This window comes from Zosterops lateralis, assembly GCF_965231275.1.
Source record: "Zosterops lateralis genome assembly, chromosome: 10".
NCBI lineage: Eukaryota > Metazoa > Chordata > Aves > Passeriformes > Zosteropidae > Zosterops > Zosterops lateralis.
The window spans coordinates 23,928,350-23,943,900 of NC_139770.1; the positions used below are offsets into that span (position 1 = coordinate 23,928,350).

General features: G+C 47.0%; 1 protein-coding gene across 1 annotated transcript in view; it reads right to left on the bottom strand.

Moving 5' to 3' along the window:
* The window catches only part of GPC1 (glypican 1), a 199,215-nt gene that overhangs the window by 21,673 nt on the left and 161,991 nt on the right, over positions 1–15,551 (bottom strand). Inside the window, exon 3 of the mRNA XM_083868489.1 lies at positions 6,051–6,442. Coding sequence (XP_083724615.1) covers positions 6,051–6,442 — 392 coding nt within the window. The remainder of the gene's footprint in view (positions 1–6,050; positions 6,443–15,551) is intronic.

Genomic DNA, 15,551 nt, shown 5'->3' on the forward strand with positions numbered 1-15,551 from the left:
GTTATTACAAAATTCCCTCCCCAGCTTTACATGCAGCAGGGCTGGAAAGCAGCAGGGCTGTGTGTGGGGCTGCAGGAGCTGCTGTACCAAGGTGTTTAAAACAAGAAGGCAGCTGATGGCAGGGTGATGATCCAGGGAGCACAGCCAGCTCAGGAAAAGGGATATTAAGCTCCTGGTTTTGCAGGGGGAATTGGGCTGACTGAAACTTAGATCTAAAATGGTTTCAGCCATACAAACTGCCAGGGACAGCTGGGCAAGAAAACATGAGGCACTTCAGCAGAGGGGACAGTTCCCCTGGGGAGGAAGGGCAGGTCCCAGCACCCTCCAGGGTCACCCAGTCATGGGCAGGTCTGGGCCGTGCCAGAGGCTACAAGGGCAAGAGGCAGCCAGCACAGGAGCTGCTGCAGGAGCAGCCCCTGAACGTCAAGAGCTCATTTCAGCCTGGAGCCTCAGGTGCTGCTCACAGGAAGGGGTGTCTGAAGCACTGCAGGGTTCCCACCCTGGGCCTGCAGGTCCTCCTTGCCCTCCTTGAGCACAGCCAGTCCTGCAGAGGATCCCTGGGGCATTCTGCACCCTGTGAACTGCTGCTGGGTCTGCAGCACCACAGACCTCCAGCACAGGCACTGACCAGCTCATTGCTGGAGAGCCTCATCAGTGGTTTGGAATGACAGAAAGGAAACCCAAGAGAAAGGCCAGCCTGCTGCAGCAGCTGCTGTTGGTACCTGGCTGCACCCCTGCACCTCCCACTCCACCCCTGCTGCTGATACCAGCACCTTTGGGACCTGCTGCTTCCTGCTGCCATGTGGAAACCCTGCAGGACACAAACCCACACATTTCTGCCATGCAAACCCTGCACAGCTCCAAAGCCAGAGCTGAGATAACATCCAGTGACAAGAAAATAAATGTGGGGATATGAGGGTATTGCCACTCACCACTGCCGTGGAACAACACTCTTGTAACATCTGTTTACACTAATACTGTCTTTTCAGGATCAAGAGGAGACCAATTTAGAGAAAGGCTTAATACTTCTACACAAGTGAAATCCTTTAAATGAAATAACATGTTATTTATGGTCGTGTGTACTTGCTACTGGTGCTCTCAAAAAAGATCAGCCACTGAAAGGATGGAGATGTCCCACCAAGCACATGGGACCAGAGTTCACTGCTCTTGAGATGCTTTAGCACAGTGATTTGATAAGTGGAAGAAAAAGATTTTATCTTAATTTTATTCAGTAAGATCAATTTTATGCCTACTTCACCAGAAAAGCAACTGGAAGCTGAAAGACGGAAGTCAAATATGTCCTTTCAAGCTGTGGAAAAAAGTGGGTAGGAGAAAGAGCTGCAGTCTTAAAGGACATGAGGACCATACTGTCTTTGTTATGTTATTGACTTGTTGGAAATGTAAAGCATGTTTAGATAAACATTATTTTCCATATGTCTTCAGCATATTCCCTTAACCATTAAAAACATTTCTAAAAATTTTATTTTTAGGACTTTCTAATTGGAATTTGGTTCCCAGACTGACCCACCATGTGTTTAAAAATTACTCATATGGTAAATAGGAAAGCTGCCATGTACCTTTATACTGACAGAAGAGTTTTAAAAAATAAGGCTGAAATATATTGTGAAACACAGTATTGGCTAAATAAAAAGGTACTGATAGCTGACTTCAACTTTCATTGGTAAAATGAAATACAGGATTTAGTGAAAAAGCTTATAAAGAAAATCATTACATTTTGTTTCAAACTCAAATGAGAATCAGCCTTAAGAACATCTATTGAGAAAAAGAAATGCAAACAACTATAAAATCGATTATTTGAGTAAGTGTTTCTTGCTTGTTTCTTGCTTAGCTGATGTTGCTTCACATCAATCTCTACTACCTTGGGAAAACTTAAAATTTAGCAACAAGAACCAGTGAAGACCCAGCAAAGGAAAGATTGTCATAATAACTCATTTTCTGACTGATGAGCAAAACTCATTTCAAATTACTTCCTCCCGCTGCCTTTGGAAATGGAATATTCCATCTCTGCTCTCTGGGCTCTGCCTGACAGGCACAGGCTGCCAGGGCTGCCAGGGGAGCTGGAGGACTCTGGACACTCTTTGGCATGCACAGGGCACTCTCCTCCATGCAGGAATGCAGCAGGGATGTGCAGCCTGCCCGGCTGTCCTGCTGCAGCTCTGGCCTGTCCCATGGCCCTCTGTGCAGCACAACTGACCCCAGGGGCCTGAGCACAGTGACCAGCATGGGACAAACTCAGCCAGGGTCACAGCCACCACTGCTCCTCACACTGCATCTCCCCCAGGGTGTTCTGCTTGTGTTTACAAAGGGTTACCTCAGCCCTTGCCATTTCTTCTGTCTCAGCTTTGCTGCCCCCAGTCCTGCAGAATCCCAGTTCACTTCCACCACACCTTTCCCAAGAGTGTGTACAGCAACTGCTCACAGCAGGGAGGGTGGATCTCTGGTCACAGTGAGGGAAGATCTCTGGTCACAGTGAGCATCTCTGGTCACAGTGAGGGAGGATCTCTGGGCAGCAGCTGGCAGGCAGTGACTCCACCAGCACAAGGCCCTCTCCTGTTCACATGATGCTGAGAGCTGAAGCAAATTCTGTTTTTGGGCACTGCCAATGTCACAGCCAATGAACAGGATCCTAAACAGAACTGGAATATTTGTTCTCTCTCACCCTGGCATGCAGCATGAGGTGGAATCTCTGGGGGAGCTCCTTGTTCAAGTGCCCTGCACCAGGGATTTTGTGGCTGCTGCCATTTTGGTAGCTGCTGCCTCATGCAGGCCATGAAAAACACACTTGTCATTGTGCAACTTAGATGAAAACATGCAATTTGTGCTGAAAGCACAGCTACATAAACACAGAAAATGTACATGGACACAGAGTGGCCATGGTAAGCCCTCAGTCTGTGCCAGGGCAGGGTGCCAGCCTGCACATCCATCCTCACCTGCCAGAGCCACACCAAACCCAGCCCATGTCCCAGCCCAGATGGCAGCACTGACACTGCTGTCTGTGTCAGGCCAGGTCAGTGGCAGCAACCACCAATCAGAAGTTTTAGGACTTGTGTCAGAGCCTGCAGTCTGTCAGGGTGACTTTGCCTTGAAAGCTTGGATGGCAGTAAAGATGAAAAATGGTTCTGCCATTTTCTCCCCGTCTGCCCTCAAACTATTTATGGCCAGCAGGACACAGAGGGGTTGATCCCACACGTGGCTCCTGTTCCTGTTCCTGCCAAGGGCTGCCTCAGGCTGTGGCTTCCTGAGACTGGAGCAGATGAAGGTTGGGGAAGAAACACCCTTTGGGCACAGTGGAGAAGCAGCAGGGGTTAAAGAAATCTCCTGAAATCCACACCTGTAGCTCACTCAGGGAGGCTCTCCCCCACTTAAGACAGCCGGGAACTCTGGCAAACAGCATCAGCCCTTCTCTGCAGTGCCCAGTGATGCTGCCTCTGCACAAGGACCTGAAACAGCAACAGGACACAGGGCATACACTGAACTGGAAGTGTCTGAGAAGCTGAAACCCGGAAGGGTTTAGTAGAAATCTGTAGTTTTACTGGGATTTGCAAATAAATAAAACTATTTTTTCCTGAAGTCCAAAGCTAGCTAATTTATCTCTAAGTGTTCATTTCAATAGGCTTTCTCAGTCTTCCTGACCAAAACACTCACCAGTGCTCCATGTGAAATTCCAGCTCAAAAAGAGTTTTAATGACTGCTGCTACCAGCTGACAGGAAAGTTGAATTCCAGTTTCTGACCTTCTTCTAATGTCATAAGTATAGAGCAACACAAAAAATGACTAGAACCAACGCACCATTTGTGGGTTGAGTCAAGCATTCACATCCTTTTGACACAAGTGTAAACCCACAACTAAAAAGTTGGTAAAGAAGACAGGGAAAATGAGCCAGTTTTGGTCTTCATAACAAAATCAGCTGTCAAGAAGGCTGTCCTGAGGTTTTCTGACTCAGTTCATGCAACAGCAACACATTGGGTTAACTGCAATGCCAGGGAGGGCTCCTGTGAGAGAGGAAGAGTTGGGACCCTCCTAGAAAACCCCTCATCCTGAAGGAATGGACTGGGGCAGGCTGAGGGAAAAGGAGGATCTGGGACTTGTCATGTTCTCCACATCCTGTTTGATAAGTGATGCCCAAGAGAAGGAAAATTCACAAAGGAGGGACCAGAATCAAACCCAGTGGGTCAGAAGCCTACATGAAGGTGGGGGAAAATCTGCTGCATGTTGGTATCTCAGGTCCTTCCCTTTGGCTGATACCAGTTGTCCTGCCAGCCTTTTTTACCCACCAATCTCAGCTACAGGCAGGATCATGACCATCGAGATGAAAATCTTTGCCATTCAGAGGATTTATGGAAAGTATTTGCTTTTGTCCCCCTGAAATTACATCATTCTCCTCTTTTATCTGTCTTAAGTGTCAGGAGAGTGTGATGTTAATGAGATGTACAAAGGCTTTTGGGTAGTTGAACAGTTTTATAGTCCCACATTGATAAATGAAAGCATTTGTCACTGTTACCACATTAATGTTTCTTCCTGAGATCAAAGTCTGGTTTTGCTGCATTAAGTGGGACTGTCCTCTGCTCCGCATCACCACACATTACCTTCTGATGAAATGAATTGTGCTTCTGGATTTTTACATTCACAGTTTAATCACACCCTGATTCTCACACCTGCTGACTCCCATCTTCACATGAGGTATGAAAGTAATTTTTTTATTATGGATTTTCTCCTTGCTACCTGTGTGAAAAGCCCAACTATCTTCTTTCAGGACAATCACTTTCTTCTGGCTCTGAAAGGCTGCTTCTGCAGTAAAGAATACAGACAAATTCCTTCCTTCTGGAAACCTGGATTCAGTCATAGTAATTTACATTTATATAGCACCTTTCACCCCTGAAGATCCCAATGCACTTTACAAATTTCCCCTCTGTACACAGAAGCTGTACAAATAGACAGGCTACATAAACAGAGATAGGATCCCACTGCCAGCCTCTGAAACACATCCCTCTGCCTGTATTCCCAGCACAGTTGAGGCCATCCAGCTCTGCACACCCTGCAGCACATCTCCATCAAGGAGGAAAACAGGGCAGTGTGATTTAGAGGCACGTCAGGGAAGCACAGGGAATTTGAACAAGCAGCAGAATGGTTTTCCAGCCTGGCTGAGGGACATCTCCCTGGCACTCTGCTGCACGGGTCAGAACAAGGCAAAAGCTGATTTGTGGGGAGTTAACACCTCACTGCCACAGTGCTGCTATCAGTGCCTGTGGAAGTCCAGGTTTGCTTCCTGTGGGGGTCCCTGGAGCATCCACAGAGGACAACTCACTTCCTTGGAGAGTGTGCAGCCCCTAGGCTGCTTCAGTTTGCAGTGACTCTTTTTTGGGAAGTACCTTTGAGAGATTTCCTTGTAGTTCAGAGTGAGCTTCAACCCACGAGCCTTTGCAGTTGTATGTTAATATTTCATACCCTATTGGTTATTCCTCTTGTTCCTGGTTTTTACCTCAGGAGGGGTAAAAACCAGGATCCTTCCCCTGACTGGTCCATTTCCCAATTCCTCTCTCCATTGGCCAAGTTGTAAAACCCTGCCCCTAGCTACCCTATATAATCCCTCTCCCCTGCGGCCATCTGGGTTTATGGAATAAAGAAACTCTCCCAGAGATCAGAAAGACCCTGTCTCGCTGCTTTCACTCCTGCCTCGCCTGGGGTGACAAACGTGGCTTTGCTGCTCGGGCAGTTTCACCAAAGAGTGAATCATTCTACTCCTGAGAGTGCACAAAGAGCTGGTCACTGTACCTGAGAGTCCCTGTGCCCTGTCAAACCAGGTGTCTTTTTAAAGACACTTCTGACAAGGAGCCCCTTCACCACTGGACCAGACCATGACACTTCTCCCTCCCACTGATGGGCAACCCTCAAGTAGTTCATTCTTTAAAACTGGAAAGCATCTGCTTGCTTTGCAGTGAAAACAAGGGGAAATAAGCCCCCCTCCTGACAGCAGCAGTTGAGTGGCTGCAGCCCAGGTGAGGGTGGAGGAGGAGGGAGAAGGCAGCGTACCTGGGACACCTTCCTGACCACATCACTGCCCACCAGGAAGCCCTGGGCATAGGAGCGCGCGGCGATGAAGGCTCGGGTGGCCTTCACCTTCAGGTCCCGGGGCACCTCCCCGAAGGGCCTGTGCTGCTCGGCGTGTTTGACCATGCAGTCCAGGTACTCGTCCGTGATGTGGTACTGAGGGTTCAGCAGCTTGAAGAGCCTCTCCAGCAGCCGTGTCCAGAACTCATTGAGAGCCTCCTCTAAGTTGATGTTGGAGCTGCGGTAGTAGCGGCGCAGCTCGCTGTACAAGTCCTTGAACACCTTCACGTTCTGAGTGTACAATTCTCCGTACATGCTTGGAAAGGCATCATAAAGGGCCTTTTCTGACTTGTTCAACAAATCCTGGAAATAACCTGCAAGGTGAGAAAAAGGAGAGGGGATGTATCAGTCGGACGAGCCGGAATCCAACAGGCTGTGTCATTTGGCAGCACAACTGAATACCCAGAGAAAAGGGAAGGGCCCTTACAGAGCTTTTCCTCCAACATTACCCACACTCAGGTCTGACCCTTAGCCATGAAGATAGAAGGAGAATGTTGGAGGATACTGGAGAACCCTGGTCTGGGCCTCTGCAGCTCTTCTGGCAGCCACACCTAGAAGCAAAGCTGGGTCTCTTTTCTGAATGCACAAGGTGTCACAGTGTCACCCGTAAGTTTTCTTCACTTACAAGTTGGCATTGCTTACACAAACCCTAAGCTGCCATAGGCTATTTCCAAAGCCCCAGTGAGATGAAGCAGAGCTGCCAGCAGGGTGCCAACCCTTCCCAGGGACATCCCTGGTGGTGGCAGCCAGGCTGGCTATGGGCACAGCCAGAGCCCAGGTGCAGTGTCAGGAACAGGCACACCTTCCTGGGGATTCCAAGGCAGAGCTCTACCCAAGTGGTTTTTAACCGAGGCCAACATTATCTGGGGTTCTCATCCCATTTGCTTACTTGGGTGTGCATCCTGCTTTTGTTTCAGCATAAATAACAGAGTGGATTTACACCCGTGGTTCAGTGGTCCCAGATGGGACAAAAATGTGACTCTCTTGCTACACACAGCAGGGTAACAATGACAGATTTGACTCCTCCCTTGCCAGCATCTTTAGGTATTTCCACCATCTCAACTGCCAGCTACTTTCAGGCTGAGACTGCACAGTAGGGACCCCATAGCAGGATTGGCCTGATCCAATTAATATATTTACATAAGCAACTTTAATCATCATTGAAGTCAGTGAGAGGAAAAATAATTTAAATAATAATTTTAATTTCAATTACATTTGTACTTTTAGGGTCTTTTTAATGCAAACCTGATTAAACTATTCTTTAAATCTAAATTACTTTTTTTTTGTGATGCTTGATAAGATCTAGTTGGAAAGAAACTGTTATTCAATTAAAATCAAGCAGCATGTACTTAGGTACATAAATTAACTTCATGGGGCTAGACATAGAGGAAAAGAAAAAGACACTCCTGAAAAATGCATATGCATGTACAAAGCTTTATTAAACTAAGTATTCTTTGAGGGAACAGTGCTGACTACAACTACAGCCCTCTAAAATTGCAGAACTACTAAAGCTCAGATCCATAAGTCTTGCTTATATTCGCTGACTGAGAAGGGCCATACAAGCTTTCCTATATTAATAATCTCTCATTGGTTTCTCAGATTTCAATGAAGCTAAAACTTAACAAGTGAATTGACCAAGTGAAAAGAGCCCTCTGCATCTGCACCACAGGGTGCCAATACTGAAAATTCCTGTGCTATTTTAACAAAGCAACACCGAGCATCAATAATAGCCTGGCCTTCTCCAGCCACTATCATGTGCTACTTATTAGATTAAAATTTGATCAAGAGATTTTTATTTTCAAAAGATTGTGTGCAAACAAGGTCTTAGCAGAAATCTGGTTTAATTACTTATGCAGAAAGTAAAAATCTGTTATCTGGAATGCTAACTAAAACTGGTTTTCAAATGTACTTTGGGAAGAAATTGATTCTTATTCAACATGACTGGGTTGGAAGTTTGCATCTCCAACCATTTTTACTGGGATCCCTCCATCTCTCAAATGACTGATGATGCACCTTCCCCACAAAAACTGGATTTCTCCGTACAGACACCAGGTGTCAGAGCATCAAAGTCACCTTGACCATGCAATGGGGGCTCCTCAATAGGGAAAAAAGACAAAAATTGATCCCATCAGATTAGAAAAGAGATGCTGCACTCACCTGCAACAGAAACAAAATACAAAGTTTCTCTGATGCTGATGAGGCTTCTAAGAGCTCTTCCCTACCTTCATGTATCACTCCAAACAGTGCTGGTTGCCCAGTCACAAGTTAATTAAACTGAGCTCAGACTCTCTCCCTTGTATAATCAGTGTTCTTTTCTGTGTGACAAGAGACACGAACTGAACAATTTGCTCAGCAGTCGAGGTAGGACATGCAGCTTTGCACTCACCATCAGGAGGAAGAAAACACCAACAAACGTGGCCCAATTTTTCAATTCAAGGCAAAATTACTTGCTTTGTTTTGCTACAGGAGAAACAAGATGTATATCTCCCTGTCAAAAAATTGGAGACTGCTCTCAAGAAAGTCAGAGCTAATTAAGGGCTGATGAACTGTTACTTCTCACCCAAGTGAGGGAACACCGATTACAGCTAATTCATTTGTGGCTGGTTCTCTCTCACAAAGTTCTTCTACATTTCACACACTGAGGGGAAAAAAAATCTACACTAGCCAGGGAAAATTAATTAGCAATTAAGCCTACACGTGTTTCTGATGAATGGCTGACCTGGCAGGGAATTTAAATGCCCATTTTGCAGAGGGTATCACAAAGTGAGGTTTGTCAGGAGGGATGCCAGGTTCCCTGCTCCTCAGTACAGTGTCAGCTGAGATCTCTCAGTAACACTGCATCTTCTCCTTAACCCTCCCTGCCTGCTAACGGCCAGCCTTTTAATGACTGTAGACATGTGTCATAGATTAGGGATGTGTGGGGCCTTGAGATAAGACAACCTGCTGAAGCACAGTTCAGGCTCCTGCCATTCCACCTTGATTTCAGGTAGAAGGAATTATTGATTTGAGGGGGAGCAGCCAATTAGCTGTAGCTATGGTGGGTGGGGGACCCTCCAATAATGCAACTGTCCCACTGCTCCCACCAGAAGTTACCAGAAACAGGGCCAGCAGGTGCCTTTGGATGTATCTGCTCCCTCTTGCTCCCCACTGCTGGGTCTGCCCTGGCTCCCAGAGCATGACTGGACTGTTTAGCTCAGGGTATGAGCACAAGGAGCAGCTTCACCCAGGACACAGCCCCGAGGCCCCTGAGCTCTGCTGCTACGTTCTCTGTGCCAGCAGCAGGCTCAAGCCATGGTCTGCACTCAGGCACTGTAGCACAGGGGTTTGTCACCTCGGGAATGGCAGGGATGGAGGGAAAGGGCTCACAGGGAGCTGATGCTGCAGCTTTAAAGCCCTTCTGGCTCCAGGAGGCACCACTGCCCTCTCATCCCTGGGGGCAGCAAGGCAGCTGAGGTCACCTTCCCTCTGGAAGGATGCATTTCCTGCCACTCTCAGTCACAAGAAAGCAGCTACAGATTCTGTGCACCTGTGCTGAAAAACTCGTGCCTGTTCTTGGCTTCTGCCAGCCCCAGGAATTTGCCAGTAACAGCCAGAGACACCTCCCTGTGAGTTGCCTGCTAAATCCATGACTGGCATTCCCTTGTTCCACAAAGTTTTCTTCAGGAGCCATGGACAGGTGAGTCCTTCCTCACCACTGCCAGCTCAGGGACACGACACTGCCAAGCCCAGTAGGTGGCTTTCAACACCAGGACTTCAGACAAATCGAACCCAATTTTGCCTGGGCCAATGCAAGGCACGGCTCCTCAGCCAGGGCTGCTCCTACATGAAATATCACCTTTCACACCCTTCTCCTGCAAAGTATTCAAAAGAAAAATAAAATGAAATGGAAGTCTGCTTTATTACTATTATTATTGCTTCTCACTTTCAGGCTCAGAAACAAGACAACTGGCTTTGCTCAAGGGAAATTTGCCTTTTGGCAGAGGCCAGGTCTGAAGAACTCTGCCTCAAATGCAAAAATGCCAGAAAGTTATGAGTACAGAAATGAAAACTTTTTATAACCAAAACAATTCTGCCACCTTGGCTGTGCTTTCTCTTGCTGTTGTAGTGACAAAAACTTACTTCTCAGGGAATTAAGTTTTCAACCAGAATCTATAACCTTTGCATTCAAGAGAGATTGCAGATCCCCACCCATTTCCCTGCTTCACAGCTTCCCAGGGTTCGCAGCTCATATTTTCACAGTTTCCACATTTTCACAACTCTGGATTCAAATTGGGAAGCTGTGAACAGCATGGCAGGGACTGGCAGTTTCTCTCTGAAGATAGAAAGTTTTGAGTTTCTCCTTCCTCAGCCCCCCCCCGCCACCAGCACTGAACACTTTGTCCAAGCTCCTTGCTACTGTTTGACCTCTCAACATCTGGAACACACTGGGGTTCCTTCAACTAATACAATGATGGAATGGGAATGGATGCAGGAGGGAATGAAATCACTGAGGGAAGAACACCCAAATGCTCTTTAGGCAGGCAGCAGAGCTGGCTTCCTTCAAGCCCCATCAAAATTGAGAGGCATGCTAGAGGAAATATGAGAAATGGAGAAAGGTGATTGAATTACTTTCAGTCTGAATATTATTAAAATTTTAAGCAGAAAACTGCAGTAAAAAATATCCTACACACAATGAGGAAGAGTTGAGACTGAAGGAACACCAATGGTGTTCTTGTGAAACTGCTGCACAAGTTTTGCAGCAATGGGTGAAATTTAAACCCTCCTTCTGGCCAGACAGCTTTGCCTCTGTGGTCTGAGGGCCTTGCCATGATCTGCCAGGACAGATGGAGGTGGGCACAACATGAGGAGGAGGAAGTATCAGATCCAGTGTTGTAATTTCTCAGTTTTGAGCGAGCACATGAGCCTGTGGTGGAATTCATGCAGGGCCAGAGCCACGGAGCTCTGGAGGAAAGCTGGGCTGGGCAAATACACCAAGAACAAACTGCTGTGTGTCAGCACTGGACTGAGAACAGGAGAGAGATTGTAGCTGCTTCTGTGATGTCCTGAACCCCAGCCAAAGCAGGGAAAGAAACAGGATGGAGATGTCTGCTAGAGCAGAGCTCCTGCTCGCTGCCAGCCCTGTTGGTCTAAGGAAGACTCTGTTCCTGGGCTGAGCTGCCTTTGAATTCCCTGCTGCACTTCCCAACACCAGTTTGGTTCTCCAGTTGGTTCTGATGCTGTTCTTGCAGTCAATCTACTATTAGGAGGGAATCATTCAACAACAGGTTTAAGCCATTCAATTCCAAATCTAATGCATTCACATCTATTTTATTCACTTCAGCAAGTACGATGACACTTTATTTATAAAATTGTTATTACTAATTTAAGTACTACTCATGGCTGTGCTAAAGAGCTGATAACAATCCAAGAGCAGTGATATACTCTGGTTAATACTTTGGCTGTGTCCTTCCACAGGAAATAACCACAGTGAGACTGAGTGACTGAGGCTCCATGAGCAGACAGTCCTGGATGAAGCAAATGCCATTTTCCTGGGGGTTCACATCTCTCCTCCCATATTCACACTCCTGTAAAACTGCTTCTCTGGAGCTGTTTCCTCAGTCCTGAGCCACCCTGGAGAACACAGTCCCTCTCTGCTGTCTTCTGGATCACTCCCTCCCTCTCAATGCCTCTGTTTCGTGGCTGTGACCAAAGTGGTATCAGGATAAACCAAGACTCAGATTGTAAAAAAAAAGCCCAAACAAATGGAGATAAAATCATCTTTTCCCTAGAAGCCAAAGGATGAGTGGTGTGAATGAATGTGCTAGGATGCAAGAATTATGATTCCTTGAGGTGATACAACTTTAAAACTTTTGGGATTTGCTACAAAGAGCCACTTGACTGATATTTCCTCTGCACACTGTGTTCTGGGAGTGTGTGCTGAGAACTGTGTGGGAACACAGAACTGAAGAGACATTGTGGGTCGATGAGACAAGAAGTGCCAGCTCTGCCACACAAGATCAATTTTGTACTCTCCTAAACCCTCTCAGTGCCCAGCACAAAAGCATTTTAAGATTTTGACCTCAATCCTGCTGGAAGGTTGGTCCTGGCCACCTCCTCTGATAGGATTTCCTTTCTCAATTTCTGGTCAAAGTTCATTCTTTGTCCACTTGGTCTTTGCCAATACCATCCTGTAGTTTCAAATTTTTTTTTTTTTTTTTTTTTTTTTTTTTTTTCCCCTGGAGTTCACTCTTTGAGACATTTACACACCAAGTCTCACACTTTCTCAGCATCCATGTTGCCTTCCTACACAAACTAAGGTACTTTCCCCTCTTGATACCTGATAGGCTCCCCAGTCCTCTGGATCACTCCACTTTTCTTCACCTCTTCTATTTGGCATAACTCTTCTTAGCTGTGGGTGGTCAGAAGTACAAAGAACATCTCTTTTCCTTCACTGGCAGTGACACTGTGAATACTGCAAGGACTGCATTTCCCTTTTTTAGGAAGGCACCACATTAGCATTTCACAGACTTTCTGCCACCAACTGGTACCTCCCTAATTCTCCCCCTTGCTATTTCCAACCAATTAATCCCCAGCTGTACGCCTAAGTCTGAAATATTGAATTTCGCCCCTATTTCTATTATTTGGGTTGTCATGGTTATCCACTATCCTCTTCAATAGTGACAGCTTTTCCCAGCACTATGCCACCAATTAATCTCCTGACTGCATTTCCTATCATTTGTGCCAGTTTTTAATGGGGCTGTTAACCAGGATGGGGTCTAGGCCTGTCTTGAGAACCACAACTGGGACCTCCCTCCAGCCCAGGAGCTCATCTTTCAACACAGTGTATTGCTGCCTCCCCCTTAGCTAGTTCACCTGATAATTCCTTTACTAATTTCCATCTTCTTCAGCTTAATTAACTACTCAAGGCACAGATGCAAATGTCTTTGAAGTCTCCTGAGATGGATTAGTTGATAGAACAGACACACCACGAGCAACAGTGAAAGCAGGCTTTGGATACAGGGTTTGACTGAATCTCTGCAATCTTTTCCTCAAGCTGCCTTTGGGTAAGAGCAAAAGCTGGCCTTCCTTAAACTGGTGTAGACTGGGACATTCAGCAGACAGCCTGTTTCTTGTGGCAGGGAAAAGGAGAGCTTTTTGACAAAACCGAAACCTTTTCCTGCAAAAGAGAGATGCTGTTGCGTGAAAATGCTATTTGGAACAGGGCTCTGCTAGTGGGGATAGAAACTTCTGCCTGGGAGGAAGCACCTCCAGTCACTCCAAAGAAACAGCACCTTTTCTGCCGGGACTTGGATAACATTTTCATTTCATTGTGTTGAATGGCAGAGAGATGTAATTATTTGCAGCTATTTCTCCTTCTGCATATTGCCTCTCCCCCATTTTTACAATTTTCCAAGACAGGTTGCCTTTATCTAAGTCAAGCAGGACTGGATCCAGCTATCAAAACAAGGGAGCGGAGGATGTTCCCTGGCAGGGAAGCTCCCCAGAGGAAAGAGCTGGCCCTAACTCCAGGAACAGAGGGAAGCTGGATATTCTGCTTGTGCCCCTGACAAGCACTAGGGACCAGCAGCGTGCCACCCAAGGTGACAGCAACAAGCCTGCGTGTTACAAGCACAGCCACAGAGACCCTCTCCAGCCCCAGCAGCAGCTCTCTCCAGCACATGGCTGGTGAAGAAAACGCTTTGGGTGTTGATGATCCCAATGTGCTCAGTATTTCCATCCTGATGACCCTTGGAAACAGCTCTGTGCAAACCTTAAGACACCCCTGAAGTCAAGTTTCAACAAATCCTCAGAGACAAGAGACACTTGTGGCTGGGGGTAAAGAACACAAAATGATCTATAGGAGTGACAGGACATAGGAGCAAAGCCTGTGCACAGACTGCAGCATTAACAGGAGTCAGCTTTCCCCCCTGGAGCTGCTGAGCCTGCCCCAGCATTCCCTCCTGCCCAGCAGTGTGAGAGCAGGGAGGGAGCTGGAGCAAGCAGCCTGCACCTGCCTGGAGAGGAATTCCAGGCCCCACACACACCCTGGGATATAAAATGCCACAACACATTCTGCCAGCTGCTTGGTAAGTCCTTGACTCTTTAGGCTTGCAATTTCCATGCAGGGAACTTGGGAGCCAGGGCAGGTGTGGGTGAGGGGGGCTCTGAGCTGCTCCAGGCTGCACACAGGGAGGTGCACTGGTGCTGCAGGGGTGGGAGGATGGAGCAGGAGGTGGCACTGAGGTGTGCATGTTCTGTGTGGCACTGAGCAGGGCAGCAGGGCTGCAGTGCTGCTCCCAGGCACCAGTGCAGCATCTGAGAGTGTGAGAACAAAGACAAGCTGCATCTTGATAGATTGTTCACAGGGGTTTTTCAACCATGTAATTCCACCCCTGTTCCTTGTACCTCTCCAACCTGCCTGGCTGAGAATGAAGAGCTGTGCTGCTGTGAGGAAACCTCCTGTAGACTGAAAGCCCTTGTACAGGGGATTTGCTCTGTTTGCATCCAGGGTGGGATAAACAAATACAAGAGATGTGAATCTTAAGATTATTTTACCCACATGTTTTCCTGGGATCTGAGCTGGCAAGGGATTTTAATCATGGCACCTTCTAAATATACCTGTGCTACAACCAGAGACTTGCAGCAAATGATGAACTGCAAATATTGCCCCAGCAGGCTCTTATCAAACAGATTTCAGAGCAACCTCTCTGTTAGATAAGGACTGGGGAGATGTGTGGGTGGGATTCATAACACAGGAGTCAAGTCTGACCTGGCAGCTCAGTCCTCACTTGGGGAAGGGCAGGCACCTCCCTGTTTAGCATGAGCTGAGCTCTTCTTTACAGCCACTCCTCTCCCTCTGGGCTGTAGTAGGAGTTGGGATAACTGAGCCAGAGCAAGCTGAACTTTTGGATAAATGAAATTTTGTGAGATAAATTTAGCTCTCATTTTTTTCCTCCAAGAAAGGCTGTGTTTAAAGGCAAACCAATAAGCACCACAGCTATCACTGACAGGAACATAAAGGCACTAAAATGAATTGCTAATACTGCCTGTTCCTTTCCAGGTTTGTTCAGTGAGACCTGAAGGGCTCCATTTCTCCACGGGTAAAATAAACACAGAAATTTAACAATACTGAGGGTTGCTGGCAGTTTTAAAAGGTGTGATATACACCCTGGATACAGCACACACCTCTAGAGCAAAGGTATTTTTCACTCCAGAAAGAAGTGTTCCTTTAGTGCAGCTCAGCACTGGAGCTAGTGAGGAGCTGCAGAGTCGTGGTAGGAATGAGACAAGCAGTGAATCTGCTCAGGATGTGCCCATGAAGGTGGTCATTTTCCCAGGAACACCATCCCAACCAGCCTCACTGAGGCTCAGTTTGACTCTCTGCCCCTTTCAGCAAGCTCCAGAGAGCAGCCCCTTAACCTGCACAACACCTCAGGGTGCTTC